The sequence below is a fragment of the Oculina patagonica genome, chromosome 9 (genome assembly GCF_052425735.1).
Source record: "Oculina patagonica isolate OP01 chromosome 9, crgOcupat, whole genome shotgun sequence".
In the NCBI taxonomy this organism is placed as follows: Eukaryota; Metazoa; Cnidaria; class Anthozoa; order Scleractinia; family Oculinidae; genus Oculina; species Oculina patagonica.
In genome coordinates this window covers 20351963-20367183 of record NC_135766.1, presented here as the reverse complement: position 1 = coordinate 20367183, position 15221 = coordinate 20351963, and the positions used below count along the sequence as shown (strand labels likewise).

The 15221-nt window shown below is 39.4% G+C and overlaps 1 protein-coding gene across 1 annotated transcript; it reads right to left on the bottom strand.

Moving 5' to 3' along the window:
- Window positions 1-715: 715 nt before the first annotated feature.
- On the bottom strand, window positions 716-14518 carry LOC144665901 (sodium- and chloride-dependent GABA transporter 1-like). The gene is made up of 15 exons (XM_078527182.1): window positions 14326-14518; window positions 12423-12557; window positions 11746-11896; window positions 11059-11157; window positions 9847-9979; window positions 8922-9056; window positions 7991-8094; window positions 6842-6966; window positions 6304-6416; window positions 5770-5904; window positions 4882-4981; window positions 4507-4607; window positions 2831-2998; window positions 1972-2067; window positions 716-825 (listed from the first exon to the last, which is right to left on the bottom strand). Exons 1-15 carry the CDS (start codon window positions 14516-14518, stop codon window positions 820-822), a joined length of 1794 nt encoding a protein of 597 aa, XP_078383308.1. The 3' UTR covers window positions 716-819.
- Between the last annotated feature and the right edge of the window lie 703 nt (window positions 14519-15221).

Genomic DNA, 15221 nt, shown 5'->3' with positions numbered 1-15221 from the left:
TCAGAAATGGAAAAATAAAGGGTATTTGTTAGACTAGAGAGTTAACTTAAATGAGTCGACGTGTACACCCATTTTACACTTTGAATTTCCCACCATTTCGTATTATGAAATACAATTCAAAATTAAGAATGTTAGATTTATGACGGAGGCTTTCAAAAAAACTTGAGGAAGCTCTTGTATGAAGCAGAACTCTGCAGAAAAAAACTTTTTTGAGGGTATAATGTTTATGGTGTTTTGCAACGTACATGAAAAAGCAAATTAAAATAAGGCCACAAAATCAGGAGATAGCTGGTAGATCACAATGTTTTTAATACATGTCTAAACAAAAGTATAAAATTTACATTTCAGCTAAAAAGTGTTTACCATTCCTCAAACAATAATATAAAAAATACAACAAAATTATTGCATTAAGTTTGTTCCAATTAATTTTGTTTAAAAATAATAAACGTCACCCAGTAAAATTTAATGTCAACGAACACACTAAAAGAGTAAAATATAATTATAATAATTACTATTGGTATGTCAGAACGTTTGGCAATTATAAGTCTATTGCTTTTGTTAAAAATTGATCGATGCAGTAAATATTGAACTAAATAAACTAAGCTTGCCAAGAACTCGTAACCAGATTTCTCAAAAACTTGTTGAAAGATAATTTTACGTCAAATTATGGTTAAAACAAAAGCCACTCATACTAATTTTTACAACATTTGAATAAACACGAATACTCGTATCATCTTTCTATCTAAGATAATTTTGGCTTGATAACGCTTCTCACAAATGTAACACAGAAAATCCTCCTGAACACAGCGTGGCACCATCTCACAACTTTGGAAAAAAATGAAATAAGAGTTACATATTTTTTATGGATGTTTCTTTTGGATGGAGCACTCAATTCTTATCTGTTTCAGGTTGTCAAGGGCAATACCTAACTAATGACTAAGCAGTACAGGGATTGGTGTTTAGTGTATAATTTTTTCCCCTTTTGTTTGGTGCGGAGTGGTAGCGGTTGCGGTTAGAACGGGGGGGGGGGGGGGCGTTAGTTCTTACGTCAATTCTCACGTCTCTCGGGCAGAATGTCGACTAAATATAGAGTGCTCGAAGAGAAAACTGCTTCTTTCTTGTCGTGCGACAGAATGTACTATCTCTTGACTTCCAGGGTGCCCATTAGATATCTAACCTGGAATATGGTCCAGTCCCTGAACTCTCTCTCACGCGCGCCCTTTATAGGGGCTGAACCCAGGCGCACGAAGACAGAAGAACTAATAAGAAGCGAGGAGTGGGGCATCACTTGTTTGGGACGCGCGCGCTGTGATAAAAATGCTCGCTCAAATGACGAATTCAACTACGCGATCAAGCGCGCGGATAGAAACAAGAAAAAAGAGACTGTGCTAAAGGCGGCCAAATACGAGATACAAAAACCCTCAACTTGTCGTTGAAAACCCTCAAAACAACCCTTTTGCAACAACCCTCAAAAGTTGTTGCAAAAAGTAGAACTTGATTCTACTTTGTGCAACATGTTGCTGCAACTTGCAACACTGAAATTTGTTAAGAGACAAGTTGAGCGCGCGGTAGAAATACGGGCAACGACTCGTTCAACTGGCAACGCAACAATGTTGCGCGACAAGTTGAGGGTTTTTGTATCTCGTATTTCGCCGCCTTAAATTGCATCCAAAACCAGTGCAATAAACAGCTACAAAATACTAGGAATAGTTGACGGATAGCGATTTGTGTTTTGGCCGTTAGTTTTTTCTACCCTTGGTGCCAGAGGGATTTTTGTCGCGGCGTCAAAGAACGAATCCTCTGGCACCTAGGATAAGTTTTTACTAGACACTGACTGGAAAGCTAGGCTTTTAAAAGGTATTGTGGTGATCCTGTTTTAGTACACGATCGCGTAGTTGAACTCGTCATCTGTGCGAGCGCATTCTATCTGCTAGCAATGAAAATATTCCGGTAGTAAGTCAGTAAACTTACCGAAGTGTCTACGTGTTCTTCTTTGTGCTGAACTCCTTGATCTCGCAATATTTGATCCATCATTTTCTGATCTGGTTTCAACAGTGTTGTTAGTCGCTGTAAACAACAAAATCAGCAGAAGCAAAATTGAAATCAACTCTCGGGGATTATTTTTGCGGAGGATATGGGGACAATATTGTTTAAATAAATATCGATGATAATAGTAAGACTTAAAGTTGACTGCGGGTTGCTTGGCAAGTGTCTCGCCCAAGAACCCAACACAATGATCCCAGTAGGGCTCGAGGCCGGATCTCTCAATCTAGAGGCAATCACTTTAAACATAAGGACATCGTGCCTGTTACTAGCCGGCGTAGCAGGCGTCTGTGTACTTTTTAGCGCGTTTAAAAGAGTGCGCGATCACGAGAAGGCTGCGCAAGAAAAATAATCGATTTTTTTCCTCGCGTACCCCCCCCTCGCGCCTTTCGCGTTTCCCATACGCGCCCTCGAAACTACGGCGCCTGCTACCTAATCGTAATAAAGTTGTCACATTAAAACGAAAAAAGGACAAAAATCCAAATGGCACTTGTTTTTGCTCAATCTTCACAGCTGATAGAATACTCATTACTCACGTGTTAATAACTAGTACTGTTAGTACAAATATTAACCGTAATGCAAGATAAATTGATTAACTTGTACTTTGAGGCGTCTTGAAGCCGTTTCCTCGGGTGATATTAACCATATATATATCGTTGTAATGCCCAATTAATTCCTATTTGACTCTTTTCACGTTGCTTTTTTTTATAACAATGTTACTGCAATAAGATGTATGTACAAAAACCTGCATCAAAAATAAAATAGCAAAACAAGAAAAACATATTACTTCACGGAGAGTTCCAGGCGTTTTATATATTTGGTAAATTGCAAATCCAGGAATAAGCAACATGGAAGACAGCGCCATCATCCAGCCCACGAACTCGGCCCATGCTGGGTAAGGCTGTTTGTTGTACGACACACCGTTCCACTGTATTATATTTGCCAAGACAATACCCTGAAAAAGAGCAAACAGAGAAATAAAATATAATTTTTAAGGCAATATACTACAACACTATTTACAAGATAATGCTTAAAAAAGGGGAAGCCTAGAGCCAAGTGGCCCATATTTCTACTTCCCCCTGAATGGGATGCTAGTCCATCGCAGAGTACTCCCCAGCATTATGTCGCCGGTACCCATTTATACACCTGGGTTGAGAGAGGTACTATGAGAGTTAAGCGTCTTGCCCAAGAACACAACACAATGACCCCGGCCAGGCCTCGAACCCGGCAACGGACTTGTAACACAAATGTTAAAGAAAGCCTGATAGCAGGTTCACAGTGGTCAAACGCAAAAGTTGATGTTACATCCGGTCTTCGCTGCCTCGACTGAGAACTTCTCTAAGAATTTGACTCGAAAGTGTGCAAACTTTTGTAAGAAATTATTAAAGAAATAGTACAGTGAAAGAAAATTTCAAGCTAGGAAACTCAGTGGAGAACAATGATCAAAATTCCCATCTATAAGCGGCGTATAAACCTTACCTTTCCAGGGACGGCGTTAACTTTTGGCTTCAAGCGAAAACGTTCGGAAAATTTAAGACTTTGTATAGGGAGTTTTCGCGGGAATTGCGCAGGGACTGCGCATGCGCGCGGCGTTTGACCGCTGTGTTGATTGCAGGTTACTTTTGATCTAAATTTGTCAGCCTCCTTTAGGCACACTGTGAGTAGAGCGAAGCGAACGAAAGCATGCAGAGGAAAAATGAAACCAGTTCACTCTCTTTTTTCCTTCGGTCGCCCGCTTCTCTCGCACTCTCCCGAATGGACGAAATTCTGGTACAGGCTTATCTTTTTTAAACAATAGCCAATCACAAAAAACGTACACGCCGCAATGAGCCAGTAGAAGTGAAAGCAAATACAGGTGTTCAGCGAAACGCGTTTGACAAAATCAGGATTGGTTCTTGTTTTACGTCGGATTGGCGAGTGAAAGGCGCGAAAATTTTAAACCAATCACAAAGCGTAGTAAAGCAAAACCGGCAATGCATTTCCAGTTAACTTTCGACACGAGATTGAAAATTGCTCTCAATCATTTATACACTGAATAAACAAATGTCCGCTAAAAAATGCTGAAAGCTTTTCAACGTTAACGCACAAACAATATCATTTCTCTATTTTGGTTAGTCAGGGATTAGTGCGAAGAACGCGTACGGCAAGTGATAAAAAAGGCGAGAGATTTTTGCTTTTTTCTTTTCTTTTCATTTTTTTTATTTGCACTCTTGATTATTGTGTGGCTCCTTAAGGAATCGAACGACAGACTAGATTCAGCCAGAAAGACTACTATTTTAGCCTTAAAATTGTAATGCCGCACAGGAATATACCGTGAGACCTTCCCAATTACAAACATTTTCTCTGAAGTTTGGTACCACCTTTGAACCTCATATCGCGAAAAACAAGCACAAAATATCAGTTTCTAGTAATTACACTGCCACACCTCCCCGAGTCAAACTTAAGCCTTTTTATTTAACTTACAATTGTGCACACAGGTGTGATGTATTTCCAGCAAATCCTGAACCACAAGAACGGCTTCCGTCCAGTCATGGCTTCCACGTCAGCACTAAACCTGTCAACACCTTTATGGAGATTTTAAATGTAAATACGGTAAGTTGGGAAATTACAATCCTGGTTTAACTGCTAATAATCTTATTTCTCTGTTCACTATATACTTTCAGTAAGGTAGAGGAAATGCATCGAACACTCAGTTTGTGTTTAATCGCATTTCCAAAACCGCCAAATAGCCAAAACTCCGCTGCGCGTCGTATTTTTAGCCTATATTCCGATCAGAGTGGACGCAGTACTACCTCTCGTGTTTGTGCATTATTTTTTATCATTTCACTGGCGACTCACCATAAATCCAACTTATTATAATGATTTCCATCAGGGATACAAACAGCAAAGATAGGCCAGCAGTCTGGTAATCCATCAAGTTGAAGATATACATTCCTCCCTAACACCAATAAAAAATACATATTTTTAGCACAACTAAAGTTAAGCGCGATTTCTGATTGGCTAATTTAGGGTCTACTATTTGCCCATAGGTGCACGCTGGTGTATGCCTTCAACCAGAGCGCGCACGCTGATCTGATATGACATGGTACAAGAAAGTGCCACTACTTCACGAATTGTAAAATGTTTTCTCGATTTTCCTGTGAATTTGAAAAGCTTAACATAAGAAAAACCATTTCTCCATAATGCTGAAAGAATTTGAGGTATAATGCAAGTTTGAAACAATTCAAAATGTTTTTTTTTTCTTTTAGGTTTTCGCTGAAAACCGCGAGCACTACACGCAATTGTTTAAGTAAGCGCGCACACTTTTACCTCAAAGAAACTGTAAATCGCCCAAAAGTTGTGCTATAAAACAAATGGTACACTTCACGCTGTGACGGTTACCATTTGTTTAGCATTGAAATGTATAATTAAGCAAAGAACTCGAATTCAACGCAGGAAATATTTAAATTGGTCGCGTTAACACTTAGTGAAACGTCGTTTTTTAAAGCATCAAGCTACCCCTAACCCCACCCCTGGTTTTCATTCCAACTGAATGTTCACATAGGAAATCTGTTAATCCCAGTATACATGTCAGTATTTAACACTGTTCCGCACCAATGGACCAATAAGCATCTGTACCCGTAAGTAGAAATAGAAAAAAACACTTAACACTTGGAAGCCACACAATTTCGAATCTCGCAACAGTCCGAAATTAATTAGCAAAATAACATAGTTATTCATTCTCACTTGAGTAACACACGGCAGTCCAAGGACAAACATGCTGGCACACAGCAACAGAACGAATATCGGCTTGCGGTAACCTTTCTTCAGCCATGGGTATTCATCTACAATGGCAGTGATTACTGCTTCAATGGTGGCAAACTGGAATGAAAAAATGGCACATTAAACTCATAAAAAATGCTTTCCGACAGCACATGATTTTTTTCTAGATGGTTAAGATTCTCAACTAGTTTGAGCAAAACTAAGTGCTTGCAATCAACACGAACAATCTTGCTATCTGCATAGGCGATTGACTATGAAGATACTGATTTGACTGTTTCTCTACAAAAGTGGTCAGGTCCGGACGATTTTTTGACGGATCCGTATGCAATTTTCTCTGTGTCGTGTAAACGCGCCTTAATGGTCTGCCTGGGAGTGCACGCAAGTAAACCTGACGAAAAACACAAACCGAAACGCTTTCAGTGAAACTTTTCATTGAATAGATTGGCTGGCTCGCTCTTGGTTCTTCTTGGTATGTACGTCTGAATACTGTTACAATACCTGACTGTCAAGTCCCAGAGTGACTAACATGAAGAAAAACAGTATGGCCCACAAGACTGACAGAGGCATCTGGGATATTGCTTCAGGGTACACGACAAAGGCCAATCCGGGACCTACAAATTAGTAAAACATACAGCACTCTTAGTCCATAGTCAGAAGAGCAAAACAAAAAAGGAGAAAAAAGAAAACAAATTACAATTTAGATACAATTACTTTCGATAATAATTTTTGTTTTGTTTTAATTGATGGGTATACGCTCGGTGAGCCAAACCCACTTCCCCTCCCCTCATTTTGCAAAAAACGCCATGGCCTTTAAAATTTGCTTTAACCGTTCTATTTACAGCAGCGAGAAAGATAGACTTCATCTTCACAACAACAAAAACATACGGACTTGGAGATTTTATTTTGATTTACACCAAATTTCAGTCAATTTGGTTGATAGATAGATAGATTGATCGATTGATTGATTGATTGATTGATTGATCGATTGATTGACTTGTAAAAGTAACATGTAAGGAAAAGTTTGAAACTTATTTACCTGAGGTAGCGACGTCTGCCACAGTGGTTTGAAGTACGTAAGCCATGAAACCAAGAACACTGAAAATAACAAAGCCGGCAAAGAAGCTGCTTCCACAGTTTGCAAAGGAGATTATAAGAGCGTCCCTGTAAGGAAAAAAATACAAAGCAAACACGTGAGTGAGAGGAAAAGTTAACCGGCGAATGTAAGTAGGTTACAAACTCTGAATCTTTGCCAAAAAAAGCTAGGAAAAAGATTGCGCTTATATCGCAGTCGTTGTTTCTATAATTAAACAAGTTGGCTTGCAGTCTTCTTTCGCCGAACATACAAGAATGCCCGATTCCCTCTATGGCGGTCGTTTGCAGGCAATCATGGTAGTTGTATTCTTCAAACCATGCGCGAGACTTAGCAACGGTGAATACAACTACAGTCGAAGCTCTCTAAACGGACACTCTCGTAAGCAGACAGCTCTACTTAGGGCCGCCTTGTTTGAAACCCCGTTTTAACTCCCATACAATCTCTGTATTTTTACATTCTCGTAAGCGGACATTCCCGTAAGCAGCCGCGGACAGTTCCAGAGATTACGACTTAAACTTTTTCTTTGTTTTTAAGCTCCCGTTAGCGGACATCCCAAAGAAAATCCTTTTAACAACCTCTGTATCTTGGTTTTTCAATCAACTTCACGTCGCCGTTTGTCACAATGATTTTTAAAGAACTTTACAGTAATTACAGTACCATATTTTAGTGTTTGTTTTGTCGTCATCAACGTCTGTTCGGTTATTGTTAGCTACGCGAGCTCCTGTAAGAGGCCATCTATCCCCTTCACCTCTAGTAGCCGCTTACGAGAACCATTCTCGTAAGCGGCCAGCTCCTGTTACGGACGCTTTTTTCGCGTCCCGAGGGTGTCCGCTTACGAGAGCTTCAACTGTACTATGATTCCCTGCAGGCGGGCGCCATAGAGGGAATCGGCCATTGACTTGCGTGGAGGGCAAGCGAGATGAAGCATTTTTCCGTTGTTCCCGTCTCGCGCTCGTTTTTTGTGCTATGTTCCTCTAAACCACCGGCTGTTTTGCACGCTATGAGAACTCAAATAATCAGATAATCTATCAGATAACACAATATTTTGTATTGAAAATAAAATGGCTTGTTTAGACATTTTTCCTGTGGTACCTGTGACAGTTGTTGTCGAATTTGTTGTAGCTGCCAAATGTGATGAGAGTTCCAAATCCAACACCCAGTGACCAGTAGATCTGAGTGGCGGCATAAATCCATACCTGTAACATGAAATGAGAAGGTACCTTGAAACTGTTCATCGATTAATTCTGTTTTTACCAACGACGTAAAAACAAGCGCAAGCATAAGTAGTTTGTGCCAAGTGAAAACGAACGTCGACATAATAACTAGCATAAGAACACTATCAATACCTGATAGTTACAAGGCTCAAATACTTAGAGGTGGGGGGATTTGAAATGAGTGTTTTATATTAATTGGGCAGACACAGTCAGACGTCGTAAATTCCTTGTGCTCATGCGGTGTTTCGTTTTCACAAGCCATAACATGAACTCAAGCACAAGCACAAGAAAAGCAAAAATTTTGATCCTTGTGCTTGCGCTTGTGCTTATGCTTGTGCTTGAGTGGCTTGTGAAAACCATGCTAAAAAAGCCAACTTTTTTTACGCGTATCGTTTGTCTTTAATAGGGATAGTCAAATTATTATCCAAAAGCTTAGTATTATATGCCGCTTGGCGGTATCCTCGAATACGAACTATTATGCTCCAAGATATGCTGGTAGCAAATTTAATGCTTGTTATTATGTCGAAAACAAATTGTTCCCCCATCACTCTCCCTCCGAAAACTGCCTTATAACCCCGCCGAAAGAAAAATGTTTTTTGTTTTGTCAAGTCTATTGTGAGGCATAGAGAAGACAACAAATAGAAAATATATATTCTCGATATTATTAAATATAAAAATATATGAAAAAATATTCTCGACTGGTAATTACAGAGTTGTTAACCTTCTTTTTTATTTTTGTCTCTTTCTTAACTTTTGTTTATCCGTTTCCTTGTTTGTTTGTTTGTTTGTCTGGTTAAACGTAAACATACCTGCGGGTCAGCGAGTCTTGAGAAATCCGGTTTTAAATAAAACAGAATTCCATCCCCAGCGCCTGTCAATGTGAGTCCCCGGATGAGAAGTATGAAGAGAACGATGAATGGAAAAGTGGCGGTAAAGTACACCACCTGAAACAAAAAATGACGTTAAAATAATCTTACTAGGCACATACTTCTTCCATCATTTTGTTTGCCTATTTAAAGAAGACTCCTTGCGAATCCTCATGAGATACTAGACAGATTTTTCCTCTGTAATTAAAATGCTAGCGGAACTTCGACGAGTTGGCTTCACCGAAAGGTCTCTGATTCATGAGTCTCTTGGCAAAGACGAAACATGCGTGTCAGACTGGCCACGAACATGTTTATAATCTGAATATTTCGAAAGAAAAATGTAATAGATCTTGACAATTGATATACTTTTAAATGAAAAAATACAAGTCTTGTTTTTTTTTTTTCGTAACGACTAAAAACCCAGAGAACCCGGAGAAAAAAAAAAACGTCAGAGCATAGACGAGAACCAACAACAAACTCAACCCACATATGACGCGGCACCCGGCAGATATGGAGGCTATTATTTTTTCTTCTTAACGAAATACCATTTAGCTGACTGACCTTCACTTAACGTCCACGTATAGACTTATTAGTATAACTCTACGTACATCCCTTCTACTGCCTCGTACCCAGACGACTCTCTCTTGAAAATCGAGGCGGATGAGGAGGAGGCAGTCCCTTCTACGTCATAAATAATGCTCCAGTCAAAATGATTCGAGAAATATTACTTTACATGATTCTTCTTGTCCCGCTGAATGAGCCCACAATTGTAAGTGCAACCTTCAGAGACCAAGTCTAATTCATTTTGCACTTTGCCTGATTTTATAGTTGAGCTATCATCATTATTTAAAACAAGAAAACACTTTACCTTTCCAGATGACTTGATTCCTTTAAACAAGCAGAAAAACACAATAACCCAGGATAAAAGCGTTGTGCCAACCAGCTCCCATCTTATATCTCCAAAGTCTCCAATACCTCCTGTTATTTCCAGCACGTTATTCCTTAAAACATAAAAGTTAGAAAAAAAACATTTTTTTTAGTACTATACTAGTTCACGTGTGTGCGATTTCTTTCGCCCAATTTCCCTTTCACTCCCTGTCAAAGTGGACTAATGAAAATGTCCCACCCAAAAACGTACCCTTTCCAGGGTGGAGTTATATAAAACTAAAGGCTTGCTAAGTACGAATCATAGGTTTATACATTCTAAGGTAATTCTTGTGAGCATAATTATCGTTTATTTTCAATTTTGCACACTGTAGCGGTTGTAAATAAAGGATGGTCTCAATGGGGTGGTGGCTTTTACGGTTAACGGTTAAAATTTTGGCTGTTTTACGGCAAACGGTTAATTTTTTTCCATTACGGTTAACAGAAGTTAAAAATTAATTGCCATTGTTTTTTAAAAGTTAAAAATGATAATTTCCATTCTTGAAAAACATATGTTTGGTCTTAGGACCATTCTGGGACGATAAAGTGACCTGGTCTATTTTATTTCAAATTACTGACCGATTTTTTACGGTTAACATTTTTTACGGCTAACGGTTAAAACTTTTCAATTTTTACGCCTAACGGCTAAATTTTTGGCCGTTTTACGGCTAACGGTTAACCCCATTGACACCCTCATACTTATACCCTTTCACGATTGTAGGTAGCAGTGACTGTCGTATTATAATTAACGTTCACACGGTTGTGAAGAATTAGTTTAAGACTGCCCTAAGGGTTTAATATTTATTACTGCTTTATAATAATTTATAATAATATGGAATCGAATCAGTATCTTTATACATTGTAATAGACGGACCATTATTTTCTTGAAGGAGGGGTGGGGGGGGGGGGGGGAGAAGAAACATTTTCCTCTGCAAACTTTTTTTTTTTTAGTTTATGCACCTCTGCAAACATTTTTTTTTTTTTTCAAAGTTCTTGCTATTTTTTGTAATACATATCGTGTTGGCAAACAATTTATTTTGTCTTTCCAGGCCCTGCAAACATTTTTTTTCAATATTTTTCATCCCCCCCCCCCCCCTCCAAAAAAATAATGGTCCGTCCCTAAGCAGTAAGACACTAATTATGATAATTTACTTACGTCCAAAACTCGGCACTCGGTGACGTGTACTTAGCGGAGCAGTTTTCGGCCAAATTGAAAGAAGTGCAGTTAAAAACATCGTCCCCTTTCCTTTCTGCCCTGAAAAATAAATATAACATTACGCTAAAAACCTTTAATTAGCTTCAAACGCAGACGCCTTCTTTGTGCGTTCTTTGTGCATTCTACCCCCACGGAGAGGAATGCGTGACGAATCCGAAAAGATTACCTGCTGTACCTTACACTACCTGCTGCTCTTTAAATATAGCTAAATCAAATGGGTTAAGAATCAATGATTGAAACCAATCCTTAAAGTTGCTAGAACTAAAGGTGGCAGGCCAACTGGAATGCAGCTTCAAGTGATGGAGCTATGTTACGGAAAATTTAAATTACATAAAAATGTTAGTAAAATAGAGTTTTAAACCCTCTCAATCATAGACTTCCTTGTTCCTGCTTTGTTTTAAAAATACTCTGTTAGCTTGTTAGCTTTCCCTGCAATCAATCATTGTCAAGCAACCTCCCCCCCCCCCCCCCCAAACTTGGTTAGGCCAAACGTTAACGGGGGGATTCCTCACTCACCCATCCCCTTCACACCCCACGAAAATAGCCTGCGACCAGGTTTTCAAGTGGGACAATCTGACCGGAAAGGCCTTTTCAAGGGCTTCAAGAAAAGCACGCTAAAACACTTACAGGCAAAACTCTGTGTTCCATGGGTGGTCGCAGGTTTTCCAAGGCACTTCAGATCGAAATGATTGAAACAAGAAGTAAATTGTCCACGACAAGATAATGATGTAGTAGATACAGCAGAGATAGGACATCACACAAATGGCGTAACCAACACCTGGAAATATAACAAGAGGCACTGAGTTAAAATGCGTTCTATTCAAATGTGCCATGTAAAACTATCCTTGAAAGGTAATTTCAAAGAATTTGAAGTAGTGATTTCGATGTACTGTTTACATCCTCTCTATTTTTTCAACACAAAGCGCGAGAGAAATTTGAGGAGAAGCGAGCGCAAATGTCATACGATAGAGGAGGGGAACAGGGCACCTCCTCGCGCTCCCGCGTTCATGTGTCATTCGCGTTCGCGTCCAGTCCTCTCGCGGTATTCTTTTTGCGCGTTCAGTTTTCGAAGAAAAGAAAAAAAGGGAGAAGAAAAAGAGGGCTTTGAACAGTTTGTGATGCTTATCAGCCCCGGTAATTTAAATACAAGTCCTCTTATCTGCCTTATCATCCTATTTATTGATTTTTTTGTTTTTGTTTTTCCTTTTGTCTTCTGTTACAGGGGCTAACGAGAGCTAGCGCAGAACCGGAAAAAATCAGCGGATTTTCTCTTCGCCTAGCATTTGATGTAGAAAGACAGTTACCTTTCATAAGCGGGCAAATTGATTTCCACACTCCAATTACTCCAGAGCTAAACCACTGACCAATCGCTAATTCCAAGAAAAATAACGGCACACCATTTAGGAACAGCATTATGAAGTACGGGATAAGAAACGATGCTGGCGAGGAAAAAAGAACAAGATATTACAACAATTGAACGCATCTTTGTTTTTTACACCTCCCTGTTCCTCCTTCCCATTTCCCTTCCTTCCCCGGGAACAAAGCTACCTTATTGGTACTAATTTTCGTGTTTCGCGAAAAAACAGTCGGCATATTTCGCCGGTCTTTAGCGTCGCGATTTGGATGCAAAATCATTTTCTCAGGGAATTAATTTTCGCGAAAATTCCCAGAATTGTATTGTTATTTTACACTTCTTTTTGCTGAAAACCGCATCGTGTACCATAGGCAAAGTCAAAGACATTAGCCTTATATTATGCATATTTACATTGTAGCCGAGAATTAGACTAGGTAAAGCTATATGTATCATTTGCATATAGTTCTTGGGCCTCTAATCAATTTCAACAGAAAATAAAAATAAAGGAGGGTTTTAAATTTCGCGACAATTAACAATCCAGAATAAGAATTATTGGAATAATGTGAGTGAGCGTTCGTTTGGCTGCTCTTCCTATTCCGGAATACCGTAAAATTCCGGTTGTAAGACCCCCCCCCCCCCCCGCTTATAAGATCCCCGGTTATAGGCCCATCTACCTGGAAACAAAAACAAAAAATACATCCGATTATAAGCCCCCCAGATATAAGCCCCCCTCTGCCGGATGACAGTATTGAACAGGGCTAAATGTTGCTTTTATTATATTATTATATTAAACGCGTATTTCGATCAACACTCCCGTGGCCTGTTTCGGAACGTTTTTTTATTCCGCTTTCAAGCCCTTCCAGATATAAGCCCCTCCGTTTATAAGCCCACCCAAAAACCCTTACGAAGTTGTATAAGCCCAGTGCTTATAACCGAAATTTTATGGTACTTGGATTTCCATTCCGGCTATTCTACTCTCAGGAGCAGAATAGCCAGAGCAGAATAGCTGGTATAATTCAGAATATATTCTTATTCCAGAATATTCCCAAACGAACGCGCCCTAAAGTTCGCGGGGTTTTTTTTTCGCGTCGCTTTATGTTTGCGTTTTTTTTTAAATCGCGAAAATCGCGGAATTAAAGCGACGCTAAAATAACAAGCGGCTGTTTAGTCGCACTGTAGTCGTGAAACATGAGCCAAAGAACTTGTGTCAAGTTATTGCTATGGTCGATTTTAAAACCGCTAATCTACTGTTATCTAAACGAAGTTAATAAAGCAACGAACCAAAGAACAAACAACGAACGAACGAACGAACGAACGAACGAACGAACGAATCTTGACCCTTGTACCTCGACTTCTGGTATTCCAGGGAACAATAAAATGTCACACGGGAATGAGTGCCGATGATTGATAAAAGCGGTGAAGTAAACATGTGCTTCCAATAAAATAACAAACGCACCTATAAATAGCCTGTGTACAGCCGTCCCGCTCCCCTAAATAAATAAATCCCTATAAATCGACCTATAAATACCAAACAAACCTTGTGATAAATAGAACGGTGCTAGTTTATTGAATGTTTTCTAATACACCAGTAATTACCCACTGGTATTTTTACCTTTATTGCGTATTGATGCAGTCATACCGTCGGTTATTTGCCGTTTACGCACATTCCAAACCAAAACACTCATGACAATTGAACCATGTCATGTCCTATCCAACGTAACCGATATCCCCGGGCCGATATCGCATATCGCGTATCGACGCGCTAATAATTGAGCCAGAAATTCTGAGACTATAGCTCCGAATTTGCTGAAATGCTTGACAATTTAACACCCTTGCCCTAACTCAGGCCTTACCTCCGCCGTTTTTGTAAGCCAGGTACGGAAACCTCCAGATATTTCCAAATCCAACGCAGTAACCGAGTGAGGAAAGAATGAAATCTGCTTTGCGACCCCATTTTTCTCGCTCTTCGACTTCCGCGGACTCTACTTTAACGTCTTCGGATAACAGCTTTCCATTACCAGCGTTCTCATTTTCATCATTGGACATATTTGTTGCACTTTTGCCTTCCCGATTTCCTCGTGTCTACAAAGGCGGACAACTCCTACCTGCATGGGATGTTGTTACCAGATTTACATAACCAGGTATAATATTTAATACCTTACCCTTTGTCAAGTTAACCAATCAACGACAAGGAGTTTATGTACACAGGATGTCTGTGTACATTACAGGGGGTACAATATTTATTTTTGGTTGGAGTTTACACCCTCTGAGCAAAGTCGCTGCGATCTCTTGTTTAGATGATCGAAAAACGACTCTGCTAGCAGTGTAAGGATCGTAACGCCCGGTTCTCCAAACCCTGGCCTCAAATATCTCAAACAAAAGCGTACTCTAAAATTTTTATGGATGTCGCATCCGCACTCATGCGGAGTTACTTAGGGAGAAATTGGGCAAAAATCGCACAGTTATGATCAATCACTTCACATCCCCTACGGCATTTCGTGGCATATTTTATTTTTGGAGAATAAACACACACAGAATGACCTAAAACATGATATTATTAAAACGGTCTCTGGTATAAGTAAATATACAAATGCAAATTATGTGTAATCCCTGCTTTTGATATTGAAGGAACAAAGAAAACAATAGAAGTGAAAAGGTGTTAAATTATTTCAAGCAAATTAATTCAAAAAATTTGTAACAATCCTTTATTATTTTTTTATGCAAACTACAGGAATTACATCCTTGAAAT